An 18,341-nucleotide genomic window follows, 5' to 3' on the forward strand; every position below is an offset into this window, starting at 1 on the left:
TCTCTCCTCCTCCTCCTCCACCTCTTCGTCATCTTCGCTGCAGTGAGAGTCTGCAGCAGCAGTGATCATGAAGCACACAGGCTTGTTTGCTCTTCATCAACATCAGGGCCAGTCCCTCTCCCTCATACCAACCTGCCGGAGGAGAGGCCGCGCTCGAACACATCACGCAGATTCAAACACGCTACATTTGCTCTGCGTTGGAGATAACAAGACAAGGAGCGCTAAAAAAAGCCTTTTTTTTTGTTGCTTCTGTGCATGTTCCCTCACAGTTCCACTGTGTACGTGTGTGTGTGTGCGTGTGTGTGTGTGTGTGTGTGAATCCCCCTAAGGCAGCCTGTGCACCTTTATTCCAAATGACCTTGTTTACGGACATAACAGCACCACCATGAATTCCCAGACAGAATCACATTTCGAGGGAGCATCGTAGCAGTGATCTATGCAGACGGAGATTTTTTTTTTTTTTTTTTGCAAGCAGGATGCAACATTGTGCATTCTTTAATTAAACTGACATGTCATTATTACATACATGGACACTGCAATGGAGGTTGAAGTGAAATTAAGATGGAGAGGCTTCCACCATTTTGGATAGAGAGCCTGTGTTGAGATGAGGAAACATGGCACGCAGGATTGTCTCTCCGTGCTCACACACTGTTGCCAAATTTGAAAATAAAATGTCTGCAGTGGCAAAAAAAAAAAAAAAAAAAGAGTCCAGTGTGTTCCAGCGTATGCCGAATCACAGGAGAGACTTCACAATTTAAAAGTAAAAGCACATCTGACAAACAATTCACCCAGTTTGAGTAGTACCATGAGAGAGAGATGGATAACTTTGAAGCCAGTATTGATGGTATTGACAGAAAAAGGCTTATTTAAATCCCTTTCCTCCTCCACTCAGCAGCTTTCTCCTCCTGGCCATGCCCTGTCATCTATTGAGCTGCAGAGTGAAACAGTCTTCGCACTGACAAAGAAGGACGTCAGTGTCCATAACGCGAGGATATGTCCTCTCACAAAAAGAGTTACAATGGTCACAGAGAGGGGAGGGGGATTCCTAACAATTTCTCCATTTTGAATGAAGTCTGACCTTTGTGTCTGTTTCTCTCTGTGCATTTTGAGCGACATGCATCAGCAGTCGTGCACAGAATCTCTCTGGTCTTTTCCTTCATAAAATGAAAGCCCCTGTGGAGCGTGTTTGCAGTATCATGGTTATTGGTCAAGCCTAGTTTAGGGTCTGGGTAATCGGACCAGAACGCCTCTGCCTGAGAGTCAAAAACTTAGTTCTGAAGAGAGAGTTGGACGTTTTTTTTTGCTCCTCCTGGTAATTAAACAGCAGAATTTGCGATGCATTTTATATCCGGGGAATAAAGAGTACACAACACCCTCACTCTTCCTCCTCACCTGCCATGCACCTCAATAATAACCATCACCTACTCATGCACGTGTACCCTCACACACACACACACACACATAACGCAAACCGGAACACGCTAATCTATCAGCACTCCCCATGTACGGTGCTGGCTCATGTCAGTAAGTTTAGCACAGATCCATGTACACCAATCACTAAAATTTTGTCTACTGTTGTGCGAGTGTTGTCCCCATGAAATTAAAAATACCTTTTCACAATTTTCACACATATGTGTTAAATGTTCATTTATCTGCCATTATCTTTCAAATATATTCCAATAAAGCATCATCTGAGTACTTAACAACAAAATAACCATATTTTTATCTTTCTGAAAAATGTTTCGGATGTTTGAAGGCATAACCTAATTTTTGATTAATTAAAAGCTTTGTGGAAACTGATGATCCAATCAAAGTCCTCCCAACATTATGTCACACCTTCTGTCTCGTGATTGGTTTCAGTAGGAAATACTCCACAACACGTAAGATACTCTTGTTCTGTTTCATGGGGACTTTGAGTTCAGATTTTAGTTATGACATTTTCAACCGTTAATAAATTCACAAACAATTGAAAAGCACCCAAACAACTCATTTGCAAACAAAATAAAATATCGTTCTATAAACCAAAATAATAAACACTGCAGGCCTGATTTGTTGCCAGGAACGTTGTGACCAAAAACAAGTGGTAATTTTATTTGCTACTGTAAGCAAAGAAAATAAAGAGTACATGTACTAGATAAATTAAACTCACAAATCATCGGCTCTCATCTGCAGCATAGACAGATTATGAAATATTGGGCTCCTGGGCACATGGACTCTGACACACATGCGGATACACACAGAATTTACAGCACAGGAATATTGAAAGGCAACATCAGAATAATTCCAAATAAATGTATCTGTATCCAAACAAAACAAGATTTACATAAAGGTTGGGGTGGAATCTTCTGTCATATTCAACAATTTAAAGGGACAATCTGCAATGGTTATTTTTTAAGACCAATATATCGGGTATTTGCAATAGAAGTGACCACTGCTGAGAGAAAAAAAGACAGTCAGACGCATAGATACAGAGTGAGCTTTTACGTTATAGTTTTGCTTTTTAACTCAGTAATAATCACAGATTTTATTAGACTGACTACAGTATATCTAACATTGTACGGTTGCACAACTTTCCAGTCATAAGGGGCCTTTATGATGTTCTTTAGTCTAGACAGAGATGGGCTACTATTATTATTGTTTTTGCGGTTGCTTTTCTTTTTTTCTTTCCTTATAGTTCAGGGCCCATGATGATAAATAGGCTTATATTCAGGCCATTCCTTTATTATTTATGATATGACTTTTTGGACCCTGCTATTTACATCAGTTACTGAGCCCTACGACTATGCAACATCACCTTTCACAAGCTCTGGCTTAGGGGCCTCCTGGGCCCTTGGGCCCCTGGGCCTGGGCAAGAAAGACCCTTGTTGTAATCCAGCCCTGATCTGCAGTAGTCAAAAGACAATGTAAAAGGTGATTGTTAACAAGATGAACAGGCAGTGAAGTTAAGGACTGGCAGCAACAGTCCAGTATAGCTGATTTCAAGAATTCTACACCTCCAGCTGGTCCAACGAGTTCTTGGTCCACTGTGTCCATATATCTATTAGTGTCTTTTTATTCATCCACAAACTCCTTCACACAGAGACTGTGTGAGCTTTAAAGTAGCTGAAAATAGCCGACACTAACAACTCACGGAAACATTAGCTGCTTCTACATTGCAGATATATGCTAATTTCGCACTAATTACACTTTCCATCAAAACATCTTCCTTCAACACACTACGTCTTACTGAAGCAGTAAAAACTCAATACACAAAGTATTTACTTTACGCAAGCTTGTTAATGCCCATTACCTGTCGGTAAAGTCTACATACACCAAGGTATTAAACATTTTAATTCACTAAAGGTTTACACTTCTGAATATACGCCTGTGTAATGTTATTGTCTCTTTAACCTTCGTCTCCAAAAAATGAAATGCTTTATTTTGCCTGATAAAAATATAATTCCAAATAAAAAGACAAAAAAAAAAAAAGACTATTTAAAGTCAATGAGGCAGGACCAGCAGATGAATCTGTGACTCAAAAGTGAGTCACATCAGAGCGATATAACGTTTTAAGACGTGCACAGCAGATAAAATCACCATTAAAATTGTAGGTTATTTATATATTTCGCATTTTAATGTCTTCTCTTTCTTGCGTTATTGTCATATTTCTTCATGTTTCTTTTGGATCCTTTTTTTTTTCGCTTTCGTTTAAAATTTTCTCTGTGATTGTAAATAGTTTGTTTTAGAGATTTGTAAAGTTCTAATGTTTCTGTTTCCCTTTGATGCTTTTGAAGTCTTTTCTTGTTGCTGAAATGTGCTATATTATGTAAGTGATTTAATTTAAAATAAAACTTATTTCCCAACTATCATCAACCCCAGATGTTGTGAGGGAGAGATATGAAACGTCTTTTTGCAGACTGTTGACACTGCCTTTTGGTTTTTAATATGCTCTTAATATGTTACAAAGCGGTCCATCTTTGACACGAAAGGTACATTCCATAAATATTCACACCATCTTTGAAAAAGAATAAACAACAACTCTTGCTGCTAAATTTCCCATGATGCATCTGGAAAGCATATTTTCAGGTCTAGATTTTAAAATCCATTTAAAAACCGGATGGCCCACATTTTAATGCACACCTCCTGTTTGTATTAGTAGTTCTCCAGCCTTGATCACACCACAGTGACATCATCAAGGTTACTTGTCCAGTTTGACAAAACTCCTCCAGAGCTGCATGAACATTACTGTTAACGCAGGGGGAGAGGCTCAGCCATTGACAAGGATCCGGACTTTAACATGTACAATGTTTTATCAGTTGCTACTTCTTATTTCAAAGGGACAAATCTGCCTTAACACCAAAAATATATTGTGTCAATTAATGATAATAAATCTAACAATGAAACTTTCTTTTTTTTCTACCTTTTGAGAACAGATTTCTCAAAATGCAGGATTTGTAGATGTTTTTTTTACGAGGTGATACCTTTATTTAACTAAAGGACATAAATGTGTACTCGACCCCTGCTGACAACGCTTAAAATGAAGTCATAGTCGAACAGATAATGACACAGTTGCACACTGTCAGGATGTGTGTACACATCAAACCCGTCCTCCCGTTGACGACTCTGACTCTCCTCTCAGTTAGCTTCTCCTGCAAATCCACTGCTGCCCTGCTGTTGCAACCAGCCGGCCCGTCTCTACAGGTATGTGTCAGCGTGCTCACAGCGCACAGGCATCTGGCTGCGTTGACTCTGACAGAAGCTTGTGTCTGGACTTGCTAGCATCAAACAAAAACCTGAACCAAAGCTAAATAACGAAATAACAGAGGAGCCAGGAGGCATGCATAACCTCAAATTTACAAAGTTTCTCTCCTGACCTGCGTTTTTCCTTTTTTGGGCTGTTGTGAAAAAATCTAAGTTCGGTTTATCTACTTAAGTCAGAGCGTTTTATATACATTTCTGGACTGTTGAAACAAAGTAGCGATAAATAATGTAGTGCAGTACAGATACGTACATTTTTTAAAGCAGTCTTTGCGCAAGAAGGGCAACTGAGTGAAGAAAGAGTGACTGAACGCTGCAACATCTTGAATTAGCAACAATAATCTCATCTTTAAACACAGAGATGATTTACACACACACACGAAGAGGAGGTGACAGATCAGAGTAGGCAGCAGCACAATGATGGATGGCTGTGCTAGCCTCTGAATTCAAACACGCAGCATCAGTACAAATAAAGATTCAGTGTTTGTATTGAACTGCTACATTATTGATTATGAGATATCAATTATGGATGAGAGTCTTCCTCAAAGGCATCGCAGTCCAACACCACAAAGAGATGCCTCACAGTCAGCTTGAACCGTCGTGCACAATCACACTCAGTTTGTACTGCCCTGCTTCATTATTGATTGCAACCAATCCATAATTGATATTGATGATCATCAGGGGATTTTAAAGGCTAACAAGGCATAATTCTCCTCCTGTAAGTAGATGTTGGCGGTAACTTCTGCTTTGTGGCACACCGAAGTAAGAGCTGCAATTTAAGAATCCAGTGGCAAGAGGATCAACCAAATGATTACACAGGTTGTACGCTCACAGGTGATGGGTCTCCTATCTGTGAGCTGTCAACAAAGGACAAGTTATATTTTTATATATTTTTTCAAAGATATAATGGTGTAATTACTCCTAAAGAGAACAAATTCTCCAGTATTTCAAAAACAAAACATGAGAAGATTTGAGAGAAGTCTGCGAACTTTTTATAGTTTGTTTTTGTTTGCACTGAATTCTCCTATTTTGTTCATATGAAGTGCAACCCTGACCCGCATGATGTGTGAAAGTGAACAACAGGAATATACATTTGTTGTAAAGGCACACATGATGAATCTGATAACATCACGTCACTTCATTATCAACCTGAGCAAGGCACAAATAGTCATGAGGGCAATGTTAAGAGTTATACCTGAGTCCATAAAGCACTGTGCCGTCAGGGTGCAGACGGATCATCCTGTTCTTGACGGTGACACCATGAACGAAGGACTTCTTGTCATTCAGGAAGTAGGTGTCAGGGACCCACAGCTGGTCTGCCACCCGGTTATCCAGAGTTAGGTTGTAGGCAATCTCAGAGTAAGACAGACGCTTGTCCCGCCATGCTTGCTGGAAGTACATGGTCAGGGTGTAGTCCTGGAGGACAGAGAAGGGAGGGGGGGGGGGGATTGTTATTTTGATGATGTTATTTTAAATGATGAATAAATGCATGTTTAAAGGTGCAAAGTGGAGTTTTAGTAGAGAAATGTGAAAGTTGGAGAAGTGTACAGATTATGTAGTACATGTTCATAACTCTTTAGGCAAACTTTCCTCAGAGGAAAATGTGGTCCCTGTCACACTGTTTAAAGATACATGAGAAGTTAGGGTGATTGGCCATAACTCTCCTGGTACAGTTAAAATTGTTTCACTTCTCCAGCTCTCAATGTTCACTCAGAAATCTACATCGAGCCCTTTTGAATAAAGTGAAGTCAGACATTTAGATTTTCTTCATAGGAATCTGATTCAGTTTGGGTACACTGTGAAGAAATGATCTTGATGTCAGCAGACTTACAATCTATTCTGAGTAGCTCTGACCGCACTTGGAGAAACGTATATCATAAGGAATGTCTCTGGAACAAAATGTATAGACTCAGCTAGCAGTGTAATGAGAGATTGTTCTAAATAGATGCTTGATATTCAAAGAGTAAAGGTGACATGATTCTCCACACCATAGATGTATCTAAAGCTGGAAGGAATTTGTGATGTATGTTGTGTACTGTATTTAACAGATGCACAGAGCTCATTGAACTTGTCTGTTCTACAGTTTAAAGTCTCAGTGTTCTCTGTTGGGCCCCAAATTAGGTTATGCCGTCTTCTATCATCCAGTCTGCTTTATAGATTCAGCATTAGAGACATTTGGCTTAATCCCTAAAGGTAGGTTTAATCAATGCTGCTTTGATTACATTTTGGGGGTTTTTAGTTGAAACTCCTAAATTGTGCTACCTGAAACATTCTGGGTTGAAACCTTTCCATGAAAATGTACTACATATTCATATTACAACAAACGTAAGTCATGATTGCCCAAAATCCTCATCTTAAAAAAAAACAAAAACAACACTACAATGTTCAGCCAATCAGCACATTTTAGCTCTGTATAGCTTAGCCAGAAACATCCTTTAATGGAAGAACAGTTTTGAGCTTTTCAAATGTTCTTTGAACAGTTAAAAGACTGGATTGAGGTCTAGTACGGGCCTTATTCATCTCACAGGTTGCCAAATAAAAAGGGCTTCCACAAAGCTTGTTTTCGACTAAATCGTTCAGCTAGTATCAGTAGACTGTATTTCCTCTCCTGGGAATCATGTCAAGCATAAGCACTGTGTCATCTGAAAGTGACTCTATAGACGCCTCACAGCACGATGTATGGACTCAGCATTAAGAGAAGGTCAGCTGAAAGGTTGTCAGTGTTATGAAAGGCCACAGATTGTAACAGAGAACATGGCGGCTGGGGATGTGGGGTTCATATTCAACTGTCCTCACTTAATTTTCAAACTGAACCAGAGGGGAACTTTCTCAGCAGGCTGAATATTGTCTTGCGCTAAAAATATCTGCTTCCACTTGAATGGACAAAAACACTCTCTGCAAACAGCCAGTAGATTTCTTCCCTGTCTCTTTCTCTGCTCGCCTTTGTGTCTTCTTCTGGGCAACAAACCACCTAACTCCATAGATTTAGGAGAGATTTTAACCTTTGCATAGATACAGTATGCTTTCTACACTTGCTCAGGATACAGAATACTATCTCCTCCTCTCTCCATCTTTTCTCTGCTTCTCACTCTTATAAAAAGACTTACACCCACACAGCCTCAGTAAAACACAGCACTGCAGTTGGATCTGCTCTGTTGCAGTGTATTGCAGTGCAATCGATGAGTAGGAAAACAAATTAAAAAATACGGCCCGTGAAATGAGGCCCTTGAGCTTTTACTCGAAGCAGCCATCATCATTACTTTTATCACCGTATTTCTACGTTTCCTGAGCCGTTTTTTCCTATCATGACACTATGAAGCGATCCCTGCTCTCTAAGTCTTATCGTTCAGTACATGCAGTGTGTGCGCCACCAAAGCGCTGCGTAAAAAGGGCATCTAAAAATACATGAGCTGCTGCCATGTTGATTTTTTCAGGAGCAAAAAGTCGAGCGAGGACGGTTGCGTCCTTATCCTGTTTTACAAGAGTTCCCAGTGAACCCTCCTCTTACACTTGCTCCCTCTCTATCTCATTATCAGCACATCGATCGGATATCTCTATCACCTTTGGGATCGTTAGCTGCCGTCTGCAGGCTTGAGATACTTTACCCACTGAGGCAGTGGCTCCTGCAATACGTCTCCACCATGATTTGCCATGTTGATGAAGGAGCACAAGGAGCAGGAATTGTCACTACAACCTTCTCTCTGACAAAATGAGAAAACTGAAGTAAACTACTAGAGCCCCGTGGTAACAATCTGAGCAACGTGATTGTGTTGAAGCAGAAATTATTCAGCTTGATGGAAGCACAATCTCACACCAACAATCCCATATGGGCTCCATTTTGCTCCAGACAGTTTTCGGTAGAAAGGGAACGAAACATCCTTTGACATTTTGGTTAAAAAAAATGTTTTAAGGGAGCATGAGTGTGTCTTATGTGTCACCAACACATTTTGACTTTTCATTTTTGCATTCATTGCTCTTAATTTGTATATTTGACACTAACAGGATATAATTTAGAGTTGCAACGCATTGTTATTGTTACCATGAAAAGTCATTCCCAACTAAAAAAGATGCAAATAATATAGTGCCCATGATTCAACAAATGCAATCATTAAAAAACATTTTAAATATATACTATACCATGCACTGACTTCTAAACACAGGACGCAGCAAATCTTTACATTTGTGAAGTCATAAAATGTGTAAGCGTTTTTTAATCTGTTCCATTTCAGACTCAACATACAAAACAAGGCCCTAAAAGCCCTTTGAAATGACCAGACTTGAAAGGACATATTCAGGAGTCCAGATAACGGATCTAGCTTTTGAGACAGTCAGTGTAAATGTTGAGAATAACCCACTCATTGTTTAACAGAGACGCATAGTTTACCCTCTAGTGGATAATTATTAATATTTGTTTCTTCTTTAATTAATTTGTGTCTGTCTTTTCATGTAGCCAATAAGAAAATGCTGTTTTTACATCACTGACATGTGGAGTGTTAAAGCGTGTAATGTAAGCAAACATGTTTCTGAGTATTATTGAAGCTAATAAAGTGAATCTATTTTAGACTAAGACACTTCTTCCTATTTCAATTCAATTCAAAAACTTTATTTGTCCCCAGGGGGCAATTCAAGGGCACACAGAGCAGCAATTGAACGACAGTGCAACTATGCTAAAACACTTAACCAAGATAAGAGCTTTAGTTCTGTTTGCACCAGTACACCAAGAAAATTTGTATGTGTAAATTTACTTGGCAATAAAACCCGACTCTGATTTTGCAACTAAAGACGTAGACGCACTACAGTCAACTTGGACAGAGCCATTTGCCTTTATATTTTCAGCAGACATTTTGATGTGTCAAAGGGGCAAAAAGTGAGTCTTTAGAGTTTTTACACGATAACATGAACAAGCTAACTCTGCTCAGCTTTAGTGTCCCAGCAACCTCTGACAGTAAACCAGCATTTACAAGACCAGAGCACTCAAACCAAAGCAACAGAATGGATTTACAAACTGTGAATTAAGCTTGTTTTGTATAGGTGCTCGCTCGCTATAGTCTTTGTGTGTGCAGCTCCTCGTTGTGTGCCTTTAGAGCTCTCAGTCTATTGGGATGCACATCTCCCGCACAGAGAACACCTGGGCCTGCACGCTGCCTCCTGGCTGTGCTGTAAAATGGCAGCATAACTACAGCCTCACAGATGGTGCTTACCAACGCTCGGACATCACTTGAGCTCAGAGACGGACAGAAAATACAGCCGCCTCATTTCTGCTCTCTCTCTCTATCTCTCTCTCTCTCTCTCTCTCTCAGTACAAGTCACAGTTATGGACAAAAGGAAGAAATTCACATCTCGAAGAACAGCCTGGAGATTTTTTATTTTTTGATAGCGAAAGGTGTTTCACTATTTTGGAAACTTATGTTGTTGGTACACAAATAAAATCACCTCTGACCTCTGAATTGTCATTTTTCCTCAGCCCAAAATGCTCCAGAATATGAACAAACTTTGCATTACTTTTATTTTTCGATTTAAAAAAATGCAGCTCCTTCATTAAAAACTACAGTGCACTCACCTACTCAAAACATCTTTTTAAGCAAAATAACATAATTTATTCACATTACAATGACAGATGGATTTAACACACATTTGGCTTTTTGAATCCTGGGCTAAAAAAAAATCAAGTAATTAACAAGACATTTAATGTGTTTTGTGTTAAGACTCCCTTATTCCACAAATACAAGATGGAGAACAAGAAGTAGGTGAAGAGGATTTTGCAGCATAGACTTCTGAAAAAACAAAAAAGCAGCAGATTACTGAGACACAAATCGTCCCGTGCTGGAGTGTCAGTCTCCAAAGCGACCTTCAGTCTCCTTGTCACAAGAAGCACTCCTTAGAAACTCCATTAACATCACACTCACACACACACACACACACACACACTGACATACATATATATACACACACACACACTGACATACATATACATACACATACACACACACACACACACACACACACACACACACACACACACACACACACACACACACACACAGACATAGATATATATATATACACACACACACACACACACACTGACATACATATACACACACACACACACACACACACACACACTCTCATATGCACAGCCTGCCCAGTGAGCATCAGTTAGGGAGACATCTTGTGGAGAGCACCAACATCATAAAAAGGGAAAAAAATGTCATGATGACAGCCGTGAATACAAGCATGATGAAGGTGTAAAGAAGGCGGGCCAACTTAAAAGAAACATCAAAGATGGTTTGTACAGTGGCAGAGTCTCACTATAGACATGTTTAACAGAACCCATTAACAATCTGACACTACAGTGACGAGTGACAAGCAGTACTTTTGTGTTTCCCTGTAAAAGTCTGACAGGCTGCAGCTGTAACAAAATCTCCATTACAACTACATCAACCATCACCACTGACATGGAGGGAGCTGCCAATAGATGAAACATCCTGCTCTGTTTCTAGATGTAGTTTTAAGAGCTGCTGACGTTAGCACTCATTAATTCTATACTATGTGACCTCTGGTTGATCGATACAGTTTAAAAAAAGGAAATTTCAGGATAAAATGAAACAATCTTTGTGAATTCATGGCTTTCCACAAAAGAAATGCAGATAAAGGCCAATTATGCATCAAGATGCCCATTGTATAACTTTTTGTAAGACCAGTAGAGAGACTGTGTAAAATAAATGGATATATATGAAATGGATATAAAAGTCCAAAACCATATAGGCTATGTGAGTGGCATTTGATTGTCATTTCTGGGGTTTGTCACTTCTTATAAATGTGAAAATTGTTTAAGATAAGAGTTACCCTTTTATATAATTTACTTTACAATGTTATTACTTCTATTTTAAGAAATTATTATTGTTTGGAGGGTGAAAACTAACGTGTTAATACAGTGTGATCATTAAGTACTTGTGAGAGTTAGTGTGTGTGTGCTCTGCAGCTCCATGTGAGCAGACAGACGTCTACCATATTGCCAACACTTTCATCTGCTGTGTCCCTGCAGCAGAGGGGTCTAGCAGAGGCAGAGGGAGGGCTGCGCCCTTAATAACAATGTCTGCTGTACAAGGCCACGAGGAGACGACCCGGCGTTAGGATAACAACAAGCTTGTCTGCAGAGATCTTTGCCTCGTGTCAGTTTGCATCTATGAGCTGGAGGAGGTGCTACAGCGGCACATCAACTGGTCAAGCTGAGTTTGTTCATAATGGTGCTCTCAATGTCCTATCAAGTGTGAGCTTCAAATTTAATATTCGGGGTCAAGGGGGAGTTAGTGCAATCTGAATGAGTAGCTGGCCGCGCTCATCCTGAGGGAAGTGACAACATGGATGCATTTATGACTCTTTTTGCAATGGGTCATTTTTCAGCTACTTAGCTCCAGTGGAAAAAGTGCCTGACAGAATCATTTAGGGAGTCATCAGCACAATAAAGGGCTTTGATGGAGCCTGCTAACTACTGCACCAGCCATTAAAAGAATAAAGAATATTGTAAAATATACACTCCATATTTTTTTTGTGCTGATAATGAAAGCAAAAGACAAACTCAAATAAAAGTAGTACCCGTAAATGACTTTGATATGATTAGATGCATCAACAACTATCTGTTGTGTTATTAAAAAAATAACTGTTAAAAGATATGAAGAAAGATACCACATGTGTCAGAACATGCATCTATTAATAAGTGTGTCTAAATTCTATGCAATGGAGCCTTCACAACAAGGTCTTGCTGTCAATCATGCTGTAATCCTGTAAACTTCAGGTCTTCATTTTATATTCAAACAATCTCCACACTATATGGACAGCATTAAACAGACAGCCGAACATGCATGTAAGAAAGCTGCAGGATTAAATGTTGTTCTCCTGTTGAAATGATGCTGCTCACCATATTAATCTGTTACGGTGTGCATTCATAGCTAATGTCATTCTTCTGGACAACCTGCATTCTTGTCTTTTTTAGAAAGATAAGCAGAGCAAAGAGAGCAGAATCAAAGCTGCACAGGATGCACAAGAAGAGGAAATCTGGTCCTTAATCAAATACAAGGAAATTGCAATTACATCTGCAGAATAATGTTCATATGTTGTAGCTTTGATGAAAGATTTTGCAGCAAAAATCAGATAAGAGTTCATGTAGAATCGTGATGGTAGAATGAAAAATAATAGAAATCCTAATCAAGCTATTGCTAAAGTAAATTTTTAAACTAATTTGCAATTATGCTTGATGAAACTTCCCAAATGTCTGAATGTTTCAGTATACTATATCTTTCTGAACATGATATCTTTGAGGGCTGGCTGGACAAAACAAGCAATTTGAATGTTGCTCTGGTATACATGTGCTTTTTAGACAATTTTACAAAATCACAGAGCAATCCTTTAACTGAAAGAAAACAGTTTATAATTCAGCATATAATCCTTAGTTGCAGCCCTGTTTAACCATCAACATGTTGGTAATTCCTTGCATAATCAGCATTTCTTTACTGTAAAAGCCACATTATTAACAAAATAAAGAACAACAAAAATCTGACTTCTCTTAGAGGACAAACAACCTTAACCTGAATTATAAATGAAGAAAGTCTCTAGAAAAAAAAATAGGCCGTATTTGCTTTTCTTTGACTTCCCCAGATCCACCAAAAAAAAAAAAGAAAAAGAAGAAGGCTGCGTTGTCATGGAAACACTGAGTAAAAATAACACAAGCTTATTTTCCACAAGCTCAAAATAAAATGGAACAGGATCAGTTTGGACAAACAAGATCAAAATGGTTGCTAATGTACAGACAGAAGAAAAACGACGTCTCTCACACGGACATGTGGAGGGCATTGAGGAGGGCCTGCCTCAAGTTCCTCCTGGTCATCCCCTCCCCCTCCCCCCCCACTCCCCCTCACTCCCCCTTTCCTCCTCCTCATCTGATGGCTAGATCCCCTTACTCATGTAAAGAAACCAGCGCCTGTCAGGATAATGATCGTAATAAAGGGAAAGCTCACGCCCCACTAATTCCTCCATCCCAGAAGCCAGCACAGCTGGTTTGTTTAAATCTTTTAATTCACAGCCAGCTAATTAAGATTCAGAGAGCAGTATTATAGTACAGGCAGTGCCTCTTAACAACCACCAACTTCAGGTATTTTACATGTAATTAACAAGCAAAGGCAAGGAGAGAAAATACTAATTTACCTCCCTTCTCATTGCAGCCTTGGAGTGCAGCTTATCATATGGATGCATGGAGAGGATATTATTATGCAGCACTGATGCATCACTGAGACAACACACACCACTAGTATTTAATCAGCTGCACTGGCTGTGCGTGCAGAACTCTCTTTTTAATGCACCGTAACCAGAGTTCAGTTACTGAATCTGTGATTTCAGCAAAGACAAACAGCAATATGCAAATGCATTTTCAGCTGCTTCGTGAGAGATGAGTGAAGAACAGTGATAATTTGAGGAGGGGGGTCTCCGCCATGATATCATATCTGTGGCATATTTTTCACTAACCCCTGTGAGTCAGCAGAGCCCACCCAGCGAGGATGTGTGGTCACACCTCGGACTCGGAGGACACTTCCCTCTCAAAATAGCACATTTGTAATGTCATGCAGGCGAGGCGGCGTCCACGCTGTGGACTGACCTGCTCGTTTTTATCGCCCGACAACATGGCTGACCTTTGAGCCTCAACGGGCCATCAATGTAGATCACACTGAGAATGCATGAAAAAAAGAGACTGCACCATGACATGAACGCATGCCTTAAACATGTGCACAACACACAGAGACAAATGAATACTAATCCCATGTAAGTACTCAAACGCCACCTCAACAACCCTCATGCACTACATGTCAGAGCAGAAGATGCCACAATAGCTTCAATCATCCTGGACCAAAACCGCAGAGTTCACTCTCCACCAGAGGCAGTCCTCCTGTCTTTAATTAGAGGAGGGAGCAGCTGTCTGCAACCAAAAAAACCTGCTTACCACCATGACAGCAGGACGGTTAACAAACACTGACTTCAAATTCAGACCAATTCATTCACTTCTGACAGCAAAATACAACATTTACCTGAAGGATCACACACTGCAGGTGTAAAATCCAGCCAACGTTGGTCTGATTTAACACAGAAGATAACTTCAGAGAAAACACAGGTTTATCAGAAGCTACTTAAAATGTGAAGTCAAAACATCTGAATCAATGTATCTGAGTGAACAAAGGCTGTGTGATATACTATAATCAAATTATAAACATTGATTTTTCTCTCATATTTCTGTCTTACTTCACATAAACCCTTCACATTAACAAATAGGGCCTAGTTTGAAAAACCAAAGCCCTCAAAAACACATGCCATGCTTCGTTAAACTGCTCGGGCCTCAGGATTAATTCAAACGATTGTAGATGCTCCCTATTTTTCTAGAAGATCTTTCAGCTGAGCGGCCATCTTGGTTTTGAATCTTCCCCTCTGTCAAAGCTGCAATACAGGCTGATAGAGATTCAATATGAGAAATGGAAAGGCTAAAAATAAAAATATTTTTTGCAAACTTGGATACACTTCAGTGGAACAAACGGGAACATGTATGTGAGGGGTTAACAAAGCAATGGCTGAATCTCACTTGTGGGAACAAAAGGTCAGCAGAAGTTGCTTCTTGATGTGAATAACATTACTGATCCGAGTAACCTTCACCTCTTTACCACCCTCATCTTCACCAGCTTTATCCTCTCTTCTCCCCTCGATTATTGTTTTTCCCTCTCAGCACTTTAATCTTACAAGCGGTTGCCCCTGATGAGGAAGATCAAAGCAGCCCCTCTCCAGGTCACCAGCTCCATCCTTGTGATCATGCAGCACGGTGATATTATTGATTTCTCTCAGATCAATCTCATCCTTTTTTGTAGCAAAGACAGCTGGACGTGAAGGAAGGAGGAAGAGGAGGATAATCCAACTATGCTATATGTCCTGGAAAAGATTTTTCACAAATTACAAAAAAGAGGTATTAGCACATCTTTTGTTTTTTTTACTTTTTGTCTAATTGTGGCAGAATGAGCTTTTTCTGAGAAATGAACCAAATGAACGCTCCCTTGTAGCCACAGGGAGATACATGACGTCAGCCGCCATTCACTGTTTGTGCACAGTTTTGTTTTTGGTTACACACACACACACGGATGTAAGAAGCAGTGTTTTTTTTTTTTTTTTTCCAGATGAATGCTTGCATAGATGTCTCTTAAGTAAGATAACCCTTTGGAGCAAGGCAGAGGTGGATTACATGGCTGCTGAGCCCAGATTCACAGCCAGGGATCCAGTTGAAGAGGTGGGAGTGAAGAATGGAGGAGGGAGAGAGAGAGAAAAGGGGGGGGGGGTTTCTATTTCAAATCTCCCTGGACCCCCAAGGCACTTCCGTTCTGGCTGCATCCTCCACCAAAATAAGTCATTCCCATCAAAGGAAAAGCTCGGACCATTCAGTGTTGCTCCTCATCCAATGCAAACTTGCAACAACTCCTGTGTCCATGTGCAGAAAACTCATTGACCGATTCTTAAAATGACCCACACTCGTTTGACAGGCTGCCAAACCTGACATTGACTTATAAATGGCTCAATTAATAATAGAAAGCACATCTACTTCCATTTCCTACTGGCAAACTTGTTTTCAGGCTCTTATATAACAGCCTCTATTATATTGCTGCATGGAGAAGCTGCTTTGTAAATGATCTTTTCTCACACTCTGAATTCTTTGCAATGGCTCTGGTTAATATTTGTCTGAATGCATCCAAAATTCCACAAGCAGAACAGCACATAGAAACAGCAGATAGAGCTCTCTGTCTTCCTGACACATGGATCAATCTATGGTGCTCTTCCATGTGGGTCGGTGAACTTTTCCCACTGTCCTCCTCCAAGTCGCACAAACCTTTACATCCATGCACCAAATGTGAGCGTTTTCCCCTCTTTTATTGGTTGCAACGTTGTGAGACCAGACATTTATAATAAACACAACTGCTTACATCATCTGACAAGTGGGGTTTATTTCGTCTATGTAGCCTGTGATGCTAGGATTGGAGGGTGAATTAAAGCCTTAGAAATAAATAAATGATAAACAAAATGATGATGATGAAGAAGAAGAAGACTATGGCCGACTTATTCATTTTGTAGGAAACTGCATGTGGAAGAGAGAGGAGGAAGATGAGGAGGAAGAGGAGGGGGTGCGTGTCAACAAAATTACACCACCGAGGGTTGACAACGTGAAGCAGTCAGGAGGAGCACACACACGCACAAACGTACACCCGTACACACGCACTCACACGTACACACACACGCGCGCGCAAACAGGAATAACACATGCATCCAGCTCTCCGCGCGCGCAGCCGGGACTGTGCGTCCGAGTGCGCCAGTGAGTGTGTGTTTTGAATTCAAATGCAGCAGCATCACACCAGACCTGCAAATGCAGAGACTGAGAGGAGGATGGCGATGATGTGTTAGTGAACGGAAGCCTTCCAATTTTCTTTTCACGAGAGGAAAAAATGAGTCACAGTTCGCCCAAACCTGGCACACTTTATCCCGGCTCGCTCTTACACATTGAACCGTGCTAAGTAGCCCCCTCAGAGTCATTCCAGCCATGCCAGGCACATTTAGAAAAATATATCAGGGTAATAATGATGAAGCTGCACCTACCATGTTGACTTCAGACACCATGTCTATACTGGCTATGTCTATATTCATCCCCACCGCCACCGGAGCACCTGCGGAGGGAACCAGGTGTTAATACATCATATATGTACAGATCTCCCAACATGTAAATTTAACAAATTCGTGACGCGTTCGCTCAGGTTGCTCTCCTCCACCTACAGGAGACTTGTGCATCATCAGCCTGAGCGGAAAAGCCTTAACGTTTAATGCGAACATGAGCTTAAATGCTGCTAATTTGATCATTTTAGCAGGATAATCAAACATTGATGAGCAGGATCGATCACATTAAAAGCCTTGTCTCATCTCCTCATCGGCTGAAATATGCTCATAATTTCTCAGAACCTAATTGGAAAGGCCTATTTGGCTGTGAAGGGATGATTATGTAAATTAAAGCAGATTTTGCGATTCATTAACCATGTATTGCACGTCAGGAGGGCGTGAAAACATGACATTCCCGTTTTTCAAATTTTCGTCGTTACCTCCAAAATCTGGCCTCAACCGAATGTCGTATCCGTTCATCAGTCTGTCCACTGTTTCTTTTACCAGAGGCATATTGCTCGGATCTTTGAGATCCTTGACACTGGGGAGAAAAAGGTGGTGTAATGCATAAGAGCTTATTAATATCACACACTCGAGGCACGGCTAAATGACATGAGAGGACAAAAAAAACGGAAACAGGGTTTTACCTTTGAGTCCAGACAAAAGTCACTAATAAGGAAAAAGTCAAAATCCCAAAGTGGTTTTTCCTGATCCTCCCCATCGCAACAGTTTTTGAGGTGGTCTGGCGATGTGAGGAGAGCGCACACCCAACTTACTCCAGACGGTGCAGAGGAGCCAATGAGAGGCGCATGCGTGCAGCCAGCCCAAGATCAAAGAGTGGAGACTGATGATGGTGGATGAGCAGTTTCCATTGCAGA

General features: G+C 40.4%; 1 protein-coding gene across 2 annotated transcripts in view; it reads right to left on the reverse strand.

Annotated features, from left to right (window-relative positions):
- gabrb2a (gamma-aminobutyric acid type A receptor subunit beta2a) overlaps positions 1 to 18,277 on the reverse strand; it is a 33,449-nt gene extending 15,172 nt beyond the window's left edge. The window contains exons 1-4 of one of the 2 annotated variants that reach the window (XM_079352124.1): positions 18,111 to 18,277; positions 17,904 to 18,004; positions 17,410 to 17,477; positions 5,933 to 6,153 (exon numbers count right to left, since the gene is read on the reverse strand). In XM_079352124.1, the coding sequence (XP_079208250.1) occupies positions 5,933 to 6,153; positions 17,410 to 17,477; positions 17,904 to 18,004; positions 18,111 to 18,184 (464 nt within the window). In that variant the 5' untranslated portion in view covers positions 18,185 to 18,277. The remainder of the gene's footprint in view (positions 1 to 5,932; positions 6,154 to 17,409; positions 17,478 to 17,903; positions 18,005 to 18,110) is intronic. The other variant, XM_079352123.1, reaches the window with a different exon arrangement.
- Between the last annotated feature and the right edge of the window lie 64 nt (positions 18,278 to 18,341).

This window comes from Symphodus melops (genome assembly GCF_947650265.1).
Source record: "Symphodus melops genome assembly, chromosome: 9".
NCBI lineage: Eukaryota > Metazoa > Chordata > Actinopteri > Labriformes > Labridae > Symphodus > Symphodus melops.